Source organism: Rhineura floridana, chromosome 2 (assembly GCF_030035675.1).
Source record: "Rhineura floridana isolate rRhiFlo1 chromosome 2, rRhiFlo1.hap2, whole genome shotgun sequence".
NCBI lineage: Eukaryota > Metazoa > Chordata > Lepidosauria > Squamata > Rhineuridae > Rhineura > Rhineura floridana.
Window position 1 is genome coordinate 67,993,550 of NC_084481.1, and position 13,512 is coordinate 68,007,061.

The 13,512-nt window shown below is 41.0% G+C and overlaps 1 protein-coding gene across 1 annotated transcript in view; it reads left to right on the forward strand.

The window, feature by feature from the left end:
- The window catches only part of LRP1B (LDL receptor related protein 1B), a 524,827-nt gene that overhangs the window by 59,372 nt on the left and 451,943 nt on the right, over positions 1-13,512 (forward strand). Inside the window, 3 exon segments of the mRNA XM_061608878.1 lie at positions 1,475-1,597; positions 2,823-2,963; positions 13,249-13,374. Coding sequence (XP_061464862.1) covers positions 1,475-1,597; positions 2,823-2,963; positions 13,249-13,374 — 390 coding nt within the window.

Genomic DNA, 13,512 nt, shown 5'->3' on the forward strand with positions numbered 1-13,512 from the left:
ATAATAGCCAGTTCCAAAAAGCCTGTCAGAATAGACAAGCTTTCAGCTGCCGAGGGAAGGACATCAGGGAGGAACCCAGTCGAACCTCCTAGGAAGGGAATTTCAAAGCCTGGGGGCAATCACAAAGATGGCCTTCTCCCGTGTTCCCACCAGACATACCTGTGAGGTGGTTTGATCAAGAGACAGACCTCCCCCAACTATCTCAGACTCAGACATGTGGGAAGATACAATCCTTCAGATAACCTGGAGCTGAGCCATATAGGGCTTTATAGGTCATAACCAGCACTTTAAATTGTGCTCGGAAACAGACCAGTAGCCAGTGTAGGTAACAAGGGAGTTGTTTGCTGCTGTAACCAGCCCCAGTTAACAATCTGGTTGCAGCTCTTTGGACAGCTGAAGCTTCAGAGCATTCTTCAAAGGCAGTCCCATGTAGAGCATGTTATAGTAATCCAAATGGGATATCACTAAGGCATGCGTCTTTGTTGCCAGATCAGACATCTCCACAAATGGACACAGTTGGCACACTAGTTTTAACTGTGCAGATGCACTCCTGGCCACTGCCGAAACCTGAGCATCCAGGCTCAGGGCTAAGTCCAGGAGTACACGCAAACTGTGAGCCTGTGTCTTCAGGAGGAGTGTATCCCCATCCAGAACAGGTTGAATCTCCATTCCCTGATATGACTTCAGACTAGCCAGGAGCACCTCTGTCTTGTCTCGATTAAGCTTCAATTTGTTTGCCCTCCTCCAATCCATTACTGACAGACATTGGTTTAGAACCGATACAGTTTTCATGGTGGAAAGGAGAAATAGAGTTGGGTATTATCAGCATACTGGTGGCACTGGACTCCATAGCTCTGGACAACCTCTGCCAGTGGTTTCATGTATATGTTAAATAGCATGGGGGACAAGTTGGAACCCAGAGAGACTCCATGGGCCAACAGCCAAGGAGTTGAATGGGAATCCCCCAGCACCACCTTCTGGGCTAGCCCCTCCAGGAAGGAATGGAGCCACTATAGAACAGTGCCCCCAAGTCCCATCCCTGTGAAGAAGCCCAGAAGGATCCTGTGGTTGATGGTATTGAAAGCTGCTGAAACCGACAGGGACACACTTCCCCTGTCCAGTTCCTGGGTGCGTTATCCACAAAGATGATCAAAGCCATCTCCATCCCTTAACCCGGCCTGAAGCCAGATTGAAATGGATCTAGATAAAGGAGGAAGGGTGGCATAATAATGAAATAAACAAATCCACTTTGTTCTTCCTAATTTATAGTGTTTCACATTAGTCCTATAGTTTAAAAAGTAAGACATAAGCCTGTGACTCAATTAGGGCATGCTGTAGCTGCTGTAGCCATGGGAAACTACATGGATCAAAGCAGTGTGGCTAGATAAAGGCAATTTTCTTCATGTTCTCTGTATTTTCTACTCTTATAGCATGTTGTTTATTTGTCATTAAGGATGCTTTTTTGTTATTGCAGGTGACAACGCATGCCGTGTTAATAATGGAGGCTGCAGCACTCTCTGCTTAGCTATTCCCAGAGGCAGAGTGTGTGCTTGTGCTGATAATCAGCATTTGGAGGAAAACAGTACAATCTGCATGAGTATGATCTTCCTAGAGAGTATTTGAATTTGTATTAATTTTGCAGCAAAAATAAAGTCAAAACTATAAATGTCCAAATGAAGGGTCCTATTTGACCAGAAGAACATAACACAGATTTTTGTATTGAGCAAAGTGTTTTGTATCCCAAGAATTTCATCTCACTTTTTAGAGTGAAAAGATAGGTTTGGGATTGTATGGTCTTGAGGAAACTGTACCGAGAAATTTCAAAGCAAATTCCACCTTTTTGAGCCAGTTGGAAATTTTATATAAAATTCCAAAAAGTTCAACATTTCCCCGCAATTTCTCCACTATTAAAATGGTCTTAGCATAATTATGTTATACATGGGTAACTTGTTTGCCATGGGAGACCTGATTAAATGGAAATAAAAAGAATTTGTTTTGTTCTACAAAATAAAGCAGGACACAAAACTATGCATGGGGACAGGCCCACAAACATGCTTGTCAATTTGCTAGTGAAATCAAACATCAGCACATCAGCTCCTGCTCCCAAAAGATGGCTGCACCCAATTTCAGCAATCCTTTCCACTCAGTCCACCATATCACACCACACTCCACTGAGTAAAGCCCCTTGATGCCTGTTTTCTGTGGAGGGGGGTCCTGACAGAGGGAAGATGGTCAAGAAAGTCACCTTCCACCATCCCCCTTCCCCAGAACCTGTCTGAATCCAAGCGTAAATATTATTTCCTATGTGAGCAATTCTGATGGTGGTGGAACATCTTGTTTCTGTAACACATGGATAGCTACATAACACCGACATTTCCCACAGTTGTCCTGGTAGTTGTGCTCCTGCACCAGGGTATGCAGCATTATTTCTTATTTCCTAACTCCTTGAGCAATTGACACCATTGACTCATATCAAGTAAGGTACATTAGTGTTTTTAATTCAGAAACTCCCACTTCTGGGGCCTGATATGCCTCCCCAAGCACTTTTTCTGCCTCCTTGCCTCCACAAATTTTGACGATGGCAGCATTTTTTAAAAATAGATAATCCCCCCTCGTTAGCTGAGAAGAGGAGCTGTGTTCCTGTGTATGTCCCATGTCTATGTACCATATCTACTTACGTGCTCACACAGGAAACTCCAGATAGAATTATTATGAATATGCAATACTTAAGAAGAGCTGAAGGCTATTAAAGTACAAAAAATAATTTAGTCTTGCATATAGGTAGCTAATACTGCATATTCTTTATAAATTTGTCCCCTTAGTTAATTCCGGAGAAGTGTTACCTAAGTTATGCAAACCAGGAGAGTTTCAATGTCAGAACAGGCGCTGCATCCAAGACCGCTGGCGTTGTGATGGTGATGATGATTGCCTTGATGGTTCCGATGAGCATTCTGAGATTTGCTGTATGTATCTATGAAAAGTATAGCCTATGTTTTTCCAGTTTTAAAAAAAACCTGTTGTAATGAGAGTGTTAATGTCTGCAAAAGTGTAAGTGTCCAAGGGGAATGAAAATGAAGCTGCAGTAGTTAATCATTTACATATGTAGCATTCATTTTATTCTTGGTCTACATTTGTGGGGAATGCCGGGAGGACACTGCTTCATAACACTGATCATACTAATGATCCTCACACATTCTAATGTGTCTGCTTTTCTTCTTCTCATGCTACTGCCCCTTGCGCTCACTTGGTTGCTGGGCCAGGAGGCAAACTTTGCCTGCAAAACTGAAGAAAATCAATTTAAATACCCTGAACACAGAATTACTGCGCAGAAGGTTGCTAAACACTCCATTGCTTCTTGGCAATGATGTCTTGAAGGGTGTCCAAGAAAACAGACATAAGTTTGGAACAAGATGCCGTACAGCTTTTGCTGCCTTGGTATATTGTAAAGGAGACATATGGGAACAGAAACACAATCAAAAGTGTGGTGTTCCTCATGTTTCCCACTACTTTACTACTTTAAAACCATTGTAAGAGCAAGAATGCTTATGTGACTAAAGATGACAGCAGGTCAGCAATAATTTTCAGTATTAATATTTCTATGAGAATCTTAAAGTGCTTCCAAAATATTTTAGTTTATTATTTTACATATGCACTGGGTTGTGGAGTCAGTTCCCTGTGGTGCAATCCCATGCCATTGTGGATAGGACCAATCTGGTGGGTTTTTTCCACCTGATCATCACCCTTGTAGGCAGAAACATGGATGGGGACATTTGGGTGAGGAAGACTTGCACAATTGGGTCAACCACATGGCTGCTGAAAACACCCCAGGGCATAGTTTGAGGATACATGACGTAGCTAAATTTATGAAGCTAATAAAAGGTTTAGGCCTGGTCAATACCTGTATGTGAGACTGCCGTGGAGCCCCTTGTCATTCATTGGTGATCACTCGTGGCCGAGTAAGATTGTCTTCCAGGGTAAGGTCTTTAACAGTGGGTCCGTAAATGACTGTGGAGGCCAATTCTGGATCCACACAGACTCCCACAGTGAGGACGATGGAAGATGGTCACGATGAGGATTTGCTTGACGTGCCTTCTGCTTAGCTCGTTTGTCCCTTTCACCCTGTACTCGTGCTTCTTCAAAGTCCATAGCACCTTTGGTAATGGCCGACCTCCAATTGGGACGCTCATGGGCCAAGGCTTCCCAGTTCTTGATGCTTATGTTACATTTTTTTAGATTAGCTTTGAGAACATCTTTAAACCTCTTTTGCTGTCCACCGATATTCCGTTTTCCATCCTTAAGTTGGGAGTAAAGTAGCTGCTTTGGAAGACGGTGATCAGGCATTCGAACAACATGGCCGGTCCAGTGTTGATGTTAGAGGATCATTGTTTCAACACTGGTGGTCTTTGCTTCTTCCAATATGCTAACATTAGTCCACCTATCTTCCCAAGTAATTTGCAGAATTTTCTGGAGGCAGCGTTGGTGGAATCTTTCAAGAAGTTGGGAGTAGCGTTTATAGATGGTCCATGTTTCACAGGCATACAGTAAGGTTGGTAGTACAATGGCTTTGTAAATAAGTATGTTGGTCTCCCTGCGAATATCCCGATCCTCGAACACTCTACACTTCATTCGGGAGAATGCGGCACTCGCAGAGCTCAGACGATGCTGAATTTCAGCGTCGATGTCAGCTTTTACAGAGAGATGGCTGCCAAGATAAGAAAAGCGATTGACATTCTCCAGTGTCGCACCATTAAGCTGGATTGATGGTGCTACAGAGGGATGGTTCGCACTTGCTGATGAAGCACTTTGGTTTTTTTGATGTTAAGCGAGAGGCCAAGCTTTTCATATGCTTCTGCAAAGACATTTAGGATAGTTTGAAGATATTAATCTGAATGTGCAGAGACTACATTATCATCAGCATATTGAAGTTCTACGACAGAGGTTGTAATTACCTTACTTTTTGCTTTCAGCCTACTGAGATTAAAAAGCTTTCCATCTGTTCGGTATGTGATTTCCACGCCAGTGGGAAGTTTCCCCTCAAAAAGGTGTAGAATCATGGCAATGAAAATAGCAAATAAGGTCGGAACAATGACGCATTCCTGTTTGACACCTGATCCCACTTTGAATGGATCACTTTGAGAGCCATTGTTATCCAAAATTGTCGCCGTCATGTTGTCATGGAGGAGTCCCAAAATATTCATAAATTTATCAGGGCAAACAGTTTTCAGAAGGATGGTCCAGAGAGCAGTTCGATTTACAGTATCAAAGGCCTTAGTCAGATCAATAAACGCCATATACAGAGGTTGGTTTTGCTCCCTGCATTTTTCTTGAAGCTGTTGTGCAGTGAAGATCATGTCCACTGTCCCCCTGGAAGGGCGGAAACCATTTTGGGATTCAGGGAGGATGTCTTCTGAGATAGACAGGAGGTGATTTGCAAGGATCCTTGCAAGGATTTTACCTGCGATAGCTAGAAAAGGGATGCCTCGGTAGTTCCCACAATCTGTTCTATCACCCTTCTTGAAAAGAGTGATAATTATGGCATCCCTAAAGTCTTTCGGGATCTTCTCCCTCATCCAGATTTTTTCAATGAGTTTATGAAGTTGTTGTGTTAGTTCAGGCCCACCTTCTTTAAGCTTTGAGTTCCATGATGGAACAAAAACCAGGATATAAATGTACTAAAATAAATGCATTCACACATGCTCCCCCATAGGATTGCACTGAGGAGAAGTGGTTTCCATGTCTTGGGGAAAGCATGTGTGAGAGAATGGAGAGGTAGATCACAGTGTGACAATTTGTCATAGATAAAGAATGCTTAAGGAATTCCAACTTTGCATTGGGTCTAAAGTCCAGGTCGGAACAAAATTACCCACCAGTTCTCACAATTCCAAATGTTCCAGTGCATTCTCAGCTCAGGAAATGCATCAAAATATGTTTTAAAATTCATCTACAGGAATACCCCGCTGTATTCATGTAAAATTTAGATTTTTGTTTATGATTTTTTAATAGGGGAACATATGAGACAGTTACCCAAATGAGAAATAGCTTGATTTGTCTATCCCTAATTGTATGAGCTAGCTTTAATGGCCTTAGGGAAATGTTATCAGTATGACGTCCTTTTAAAAAAGGATAACAACCTATCATGGGAGCTGTCTTTGTGCTTTTCCAGGGTTAGAAGTCTCATACATGATTAAGTAATTCCTGTTTTAAAGTCCAACAGATGAAAGTTTTAACATTTTATGCTCTCTGTAAATCATACTTCTGTTCACATATTCTTGCTGTTAATTCATGTGGCTCACATTTTAAAAACAACAACCCTCAGCTGTCAGTTACTGTCTCCCTGTGAAGGGTAAACCAGCTCTCTCCTGATCATACAGAAGTATTTCCCATAAAACACATTATAATGTACATTACAACACAAGTGACAGAATACATTACACAAATACCAATTAAAAACAATTTAAACAGTTTAAAAGATTTCTTCATAATTCTAATGATATACCTACTGCTATCAGTCATTATCTGCATTGAGTGACTGAGGGTACTGAAACAATGCTCATAATTCTTGAAATGAGATTCTTCTGCTAAGACTAGATTATGCGCATGGCTCACAGGATAAGAAGAATTTAGTCCTTTGATTAACTGGCTTCTTGGCTCCTACCCATTCTCACTGTGATGTTAACAAGCGCTTGTTGTTCTTTTATGCTACTCACTGGTATGGGAGTACCAGCTCTTTTTTTCTTCTGCCCATTGCAGCCATTTTGTTCTGGCAGCCATGGCACTGTAATCAAGATTATAAGTATCAGCGCCTTATTTTTAGCCCCAAAAAACACTGTTAACAAGTATTTGATAAGTACAAGCACTGCACAGATTCCCCCCCTTTTTACAGTGATCATTTTCTTCTGTTGAGTATAACAATTCAAGTTTTACTGTTGATTGTTGGCACAGTATAAAAGCTTTATAACCAAATCTGTAGCTTTTAATCAGTTTTAGATCTTGATTAATTTCATGCTTAGTAGAAGGTACAATTTTAAGTGTTACATATTTTTCAGTCCAGTAAAGGTTTCCTTTCATCATTTTAGATAATTGCTGTAGGTAGTTTTTATGACCTCAGATGCTGACTTTCATTTTATGCTGCTGTATTTCCTAGGTCTAGGACCACTACCATTTCTTGTCTATATTTATTTCATGGCCAGCTAGTAGAAGCTTTGTTTGCACAAAATCATAGTAATAGGCTTACAAATACTACGCCCCCCAAATCATTCTTTTGAATTATTAAAAATGTGAGAATTCAAAATGAAGCCCATGGATGGCATAATTACTAACACAGGACATGATCCAATCATAAATTAAGCACTTCAAGATCCCTTTGATTTTAAGCACGAGAGATGCTCTGAGAAATAATTGGTCCTTGTTTTACATACACAGAAAAGTGATTGGATGTGATGGCATGTAAATAAACAGGATTACAAAACCTATTATGACATCTCACCCTGTGTTCATATAGTAATGCATCAATTAGTTTCCACATTGTGTAATGCAGGCCCTTGTCCTAAGTTCAAAAGCTTTTCTGCAGATGATCAGCTCAGACCTCTGGCAAGAGTGATCTGTCTCTTCTCCTCCAGCTTGCTGGGTGGGGAGGAAAATGGAAAGGAAAAGGAGAAAAGGAGATGACAGTAAGAGAGAAAAGGTGCAGCTCTGTCCACTGTTAGCTCTGGCCCCACTTACTATTATCAATAGAATGGTGTACCCAAGGAGAAGTTGCCCTTGACAGAAAAGCAGGTTGTCCACCCCAATGTAATGCTTGAACAAGCCATATAAATATGCTGAGATGCAACAGGGAAGTGTCCTTACTTTGAAACTGTCATGGATATATATAAAAAATGAAGGTCAGATCTTTCTAAAGCACCATTTCTATTACTACTACTACAATAACAATAATAACAATACACAGTCTGGGCATAATATATGGAATGTATAGTAAAAATCCATTTGGCATAAAGTGCAGATTTAGATCAAAGACAGCAAAAGTAATTAAAATTTGCTATTACTTAAAATGTTATTTTTTGTTGGCTTTATTATACAGCCACGAGAGTGGCTGTATACTATAGCCAGTGGGGATTTTTCACATTCCGCAATGTTAAATTGAAGATAGCCCCATGCCATTCTGATGCTTCCCATAAGCTCATTTCAAAACAAAACCTTACATAACTTATAGTCCTGAACTCAGAAACGCTTGCTTAACAACCCTGTCAATTTTCATGGCGATACACAAAACAGTCAGAGAGAATAGACAGTTCAAAGTGTAAAAAGAGAGAGAAAAACCTCAGAGCCCTTTTGGACTTTTTTCTCTGAGAGTTATAATCTGTTGAAATTCATTAAAAATCAGCCATGTTCACAGAGTACCTGTAATCCTAATACTGACGTTGCCCCATACTCTGACCTTCATCTGCTGCAGTTTAAAAGTTTAAAAAATGCCTGGCTGATTTTTAATTAATTTAATAAATTTTGGCTGGGACCCAATGATAGAGCAGAGCATGCTCAGTAAGAACCAACTGTCAGAGTTCTAAAAGCCTCACAGCTGCTTGGCTTGGCTAATCGGGGCCACACCCACACCAGACTTTGATTTCATGTGGGATAGTCATGGCTTCTCTCAAAGAATCCTGGGAAGTGTAGTTTGTGAAGGGTGCTAAGAGACTCCTATTCCCCTGAGAGAATGGTTTAACAGTCAGCCACTCTGATTGAAGGTCTGTGAGGGGAACAACTCTCAGCACCCTTCACTAACTAGACTTCCCAGGATTCTTTGAGAGAAGCCATGACTGTCCAAAGTGAAATAAAGGCCTGGTGTGGATGTGGCCAGGGAAAGCTTTGGTTTAAATTGGTAGGAGGCTACATGTGTCTGCTGTAGAATAAAAAGGTGGGGCAAAGCCTGAAAAAGAATGATTCTGTTTACAATGTTTTCCTTTTGGAAAGGAAAGGGGCTTCCCTTCTGCCCAGTGCCCACCCACCCAATCTCCTCCCCTCCCACTCCCTGCTCCTTCCCTGGGTCAGTGTTGGACTACGACCTGGGAGACCAGGGTTCGAATCCCCACACAGCCATGAAGCTGACTGGGTGACCTTGGGCCAGTCGCTGCCTCTTAGCCTCAGAGGAAGACAATGGTGAAATCACCTCTGAATACCGTTTACCATGAAAACCCTATTCAAAGGGTTGCAATAGGTGGGGATTGACTTGAAGGCAGTCCATTTTCATTTTCAAACATGATTGCATAGAAATAGATCCCACTGAACTCAAAAAATATGCAAATGATCAAACCCACACTCCCTTCTCCTTCCTCCTATCCCCTCCTCTTGCCCCTTCCCTCCCCCTTCCTTTGCCCCTCACTCCTCATCCCCTTCCAATCCCCTCTTTCTCCTTCCCCTTCCCCTTCCTCCCCTTCCTCCTCCCCATGGTCAGTTTTACCTATCTTAAACATGATTGCATGGAAGTAAATACCATTGAACTCTATAAGCATGCAAATGATCAAACCTGCCCTCCCCTCCACCTTCCTTTGCCCCCCTCCAATACGCTCCTTCCCACTCCCACTCCTCCTCCCCCATGGTCAGTATTTCCTATCCTAACCAAGATTGCATAGGAGTAAATCCCATTGAAAATAAGCATGCAAATGATCAGACCTGCTTTCCCCCTCTCCTCTCCCTTCCTCCTCCACTGCCCACTCAAGCCCTCCCTCCCTCCCCCCCGGTCAGTTTTACCTATCCTAAGCATGATTGCACGGGAGTAAATCGCACTGAATTTAATAAACATGCAAATAATCAAACCTGTCCTTCTCCTCCCCTCCCCATCCTGCCTGCTCCCCTCCCAGTCCTCCCCTCTGCATTTCCTCCCCTCCCTCCTCCTCCTCCTCCCCTCCCTCCTCCTCCTCCTCCCCTCCCTCCTCCTCCTCCTCCCCTCCCCATCCTCTGTGGTCAGTTTCACCTATCCTAAGCATGATTGCAGGGGAGTAAATCCCATTGAACTCAATAAGCATGCAAATGATCCATCCATTCCCAGCAAACTTGGACATGATCCCATTTCTTACCTCCCGGATTAAAAAGCAGGGAAATTCACTAATAGGCAAAAAACCTTGCGGTTTAAGAACATACCTATAGCCCACAGATATTCTATCAAACTTTAAAAAGCAGGGAAATTGGGCAGCTATAGTGAATGCACCAGGGGAGCAGGAGACCTGAACTCCTCTCTGAGATATTGGACTGCCCTACAAAGTTGTCAAAATGCAAACACCATTTGGGTTGGTCTTTCACAGTCCAATCCACTTGCTGTGTAGCTTGGAAGAATTTGGTAAAATGTGCCTCTGAGCATATGGTGAGTGGTGGCAACACCTGCAATCAGCCCAAAGAATAGAAAGAAGACATGTGCTGTGCTGATCTTGTTTTAGCAGGGAGGAAGCAACATTATTAAGACAGTTGATATAGTTCGGATGGTCACTTTGAATATGTCTGATTTCCTTTGCAATTTTAGTGAAGTTTCCTATAGGAAATCATTTTCTTTTATTTCTATTTCTGTGAATATGTGAAGTACAGCAACTCTTTGCAAAATTTATACTAAAAAAACTCCAAACATAATTGTGGAATAATGGCACTGACTTCTGCAGAATAATCTCCAGCGGACCTCAGGAGTGTCTCAATTTGCACAAGATAAAACAATGGGAGGTGAAATATATTCTAGCAAAATGCTAGGTGTGCTCTATGTTTTTAATTGACTGTGCCCACCTTGCCTTAAATAAAGTGGTTTAAACATAGCAGGCTGAAAATATGCATCCTCTTTTTTCCAACAGCTAGAGTCATTGCTGAAGTAGCAACATATTGGAATCAGTCTGATTTTTCATCAAACTGCAGGTCCAAATTCACTGTTGATGCACCCAAAATAGAAATAGAACATAACCTCCAATTTGAAACACAAAAGGCTGTCTTCACCATCATATGACACTGACCAATAAAAAGGCTTTGAAATTAATAAAAATAAATTTGACACAGATTTCTGGGACGAATAATGAGGGAAATAAAATTTTCTAGTGTAGATTCTCTGTAGAAACATTAATAACAGAGGAAAGAAGCAAAGTAAGAAGAACACCAGCAAACATACAAAAATATAATTATCTTTGGAGATGGCAAGTGTTGCCACCACTCACCATATGCTCAGAGGCACATTTTACCAAATTCTTCCAAGCTACACAGGAAGTGGATTGGACTGTGAAAGACCAACCCAAATGGTGTTTGCATTTTGACAACTTTGTAGGGCAGTCCAATATCTCAGAGAGGAGTTCAGTTCTCCTGCTCCCCTGGTGCATTCACTATAGCTGCCCAATTTCCCTGCTTTTTAAAGTTTGATAGAATATCTGTGGGCTATAGGTATGTTCTTAAACCGCAAGGTTTTTTGCCTATTAGTGAATACATACCAAAATGACTTCAAAAGAATGTAGCTATAATATAATATAGACAAAAGCATTAAAATTGAGTTAATGATTCTGCCTCCGGATCTTGTATAACGGTAGGGTGGTATTAAGACAGCTCCCTGTTTATTGAGTTATGGAGGCTTAATCTTTCACTGTGAAACATTTTGCCTTTACGAACTGGCTTGACATCCTTCAGCTTTCATAGTTCTTGTTCTGAGCTGTAAGATCCCTTATGAAGTGTTTTATTGGTTGATATGCATTGTCCCAACCACATTCATTTTATATGTATGCATAGATGATTATTGTGACAACATGTAGTAATACGTTACAGCATTATAAAATATGTATTAAATATGGGAGACTGTATTGAATGGACATTTTAAGCAACATTTCATGCTCATTAAGTTTACAGTGTAATGTTTTGTAACCACAGCTGATTAGAGAACTTCATGGTAAGCTTGCTGATTAGCATTTTTGTATTACAGCAGTGCTATTAATAGCAATTTTAGAAGTCTATTCAGTGCTAAGTAGACAGTATATTTTCCTTCCCCACCAAAATAAATCAACAGCTAACATGTAAAATACTATTTCTCCAAATAGCAGTTTTCCTGAGAACATTAAAAAAATGAGAAGTAAATAAATAACACTGTTTCAGGTTTTGCAATATGGGTAGATTGTTAACTAACTTTCACATCTAAAAGAACCGCAATTATTTTCTTTAAGCTGAAATAGTACTGAACTGCATGTCACTCCAAAAAAATGGAAATAATCTCAGATCCTGCCATTTCATTGCTCAGATCCAAACCCTTACAGCTACTCTTGAGATAGTTCTGCTAAGTCAAAAAGAGTGTGCAAAATTTAGCAATGTAGAGCAGCAGCCATTAATTACTTTTCGGTTCTGAGGAAAGTTGAGGTATAAAGGCCACCAGAAAACCATACATTCCAGTTCTGATACTGAATTTAAGTCCTTTCTGGTACCCATTCCTGGTAAAGCACTATTCCAATTTTTGTTCTGATTGTGTTTAGAAATATCTATAAAAAGAAAAGTTGGGCTTCTTTAAATGCAAATGTTTAATATTCTGATATAATGTTTGCCAGTATCCAGGTCAACAAAATGGGGTGGAATGGGGAAAATCTTAGTTATTCTGGTGTCTTTCCAAATACATTTTGCTAATAATGACTGACTTCCATCAATACCCTGACAGCAATTGGGGGGGGGGAATGCTGCTTGAAAATGCTGTCAATTATCCATTCATTATCGTAGGTTCAGGCAGCAATATATTGCGATATATAGCAAATTTAGATGGTTCACAAGCCCCCACCAATACGTGTACTGTCTCTAATCTGTAAAGGAAGGCACAGTTTTATCTTTGATATTTAATATATGCATGATTATGGAACACAAATTAAGGGGTGACAGCTAATGGTGGCTGCCTGCCAGCAGAATGGGCCTCTGTAATTGCAACGGGACTTGCCGTTCCTCTTCTCTCCCTGGTAATTTCCTGTGCACCTCCAAAATCTGCTCTGGATGATTGGGGGTCTCTCCATAACAGGTTTGTCAAGGGTGTAAGGGGTGGAGAAGAAGGGGAAGGCCCACTGCACTAGCAGAAGTCTGCCTGCACAATATTGGATGTCTCCTTAAAAGTCTCTTTGAACTCAATGGGACTTAGTTCTGAGTAGACATGTATAGGGTTGTACTCTTTTTTCATTGAATTCAATTCAATACAAATCATATTTTCAGTGGTTCAGTAATAATGTGCCTGGATACATACTTAAGATAAAGTGTAGTATTTCTTTCTCCCAGTTAATCACAGCTGCCCTGACAATCAATTTAAATGCTATAATAACCGTTGCATCCCCAAGAAGTGGCTTTGCGATGGAACAAATGATTGTGGGAGTGGTGAAGATGAATCAAATGAAACTTGTACAGGTAAAAAGAAAAATAATATTTTTTTCTGAGACTAAAGGTGCAATCCTCCTGGTGTTTAAGCTGAGCTGAGGGGAGTCAGGATGTGGCATATATCAAACAGAGGAAGGAGGATTTTGGTGTAGCCAGGGTGCACTGGCA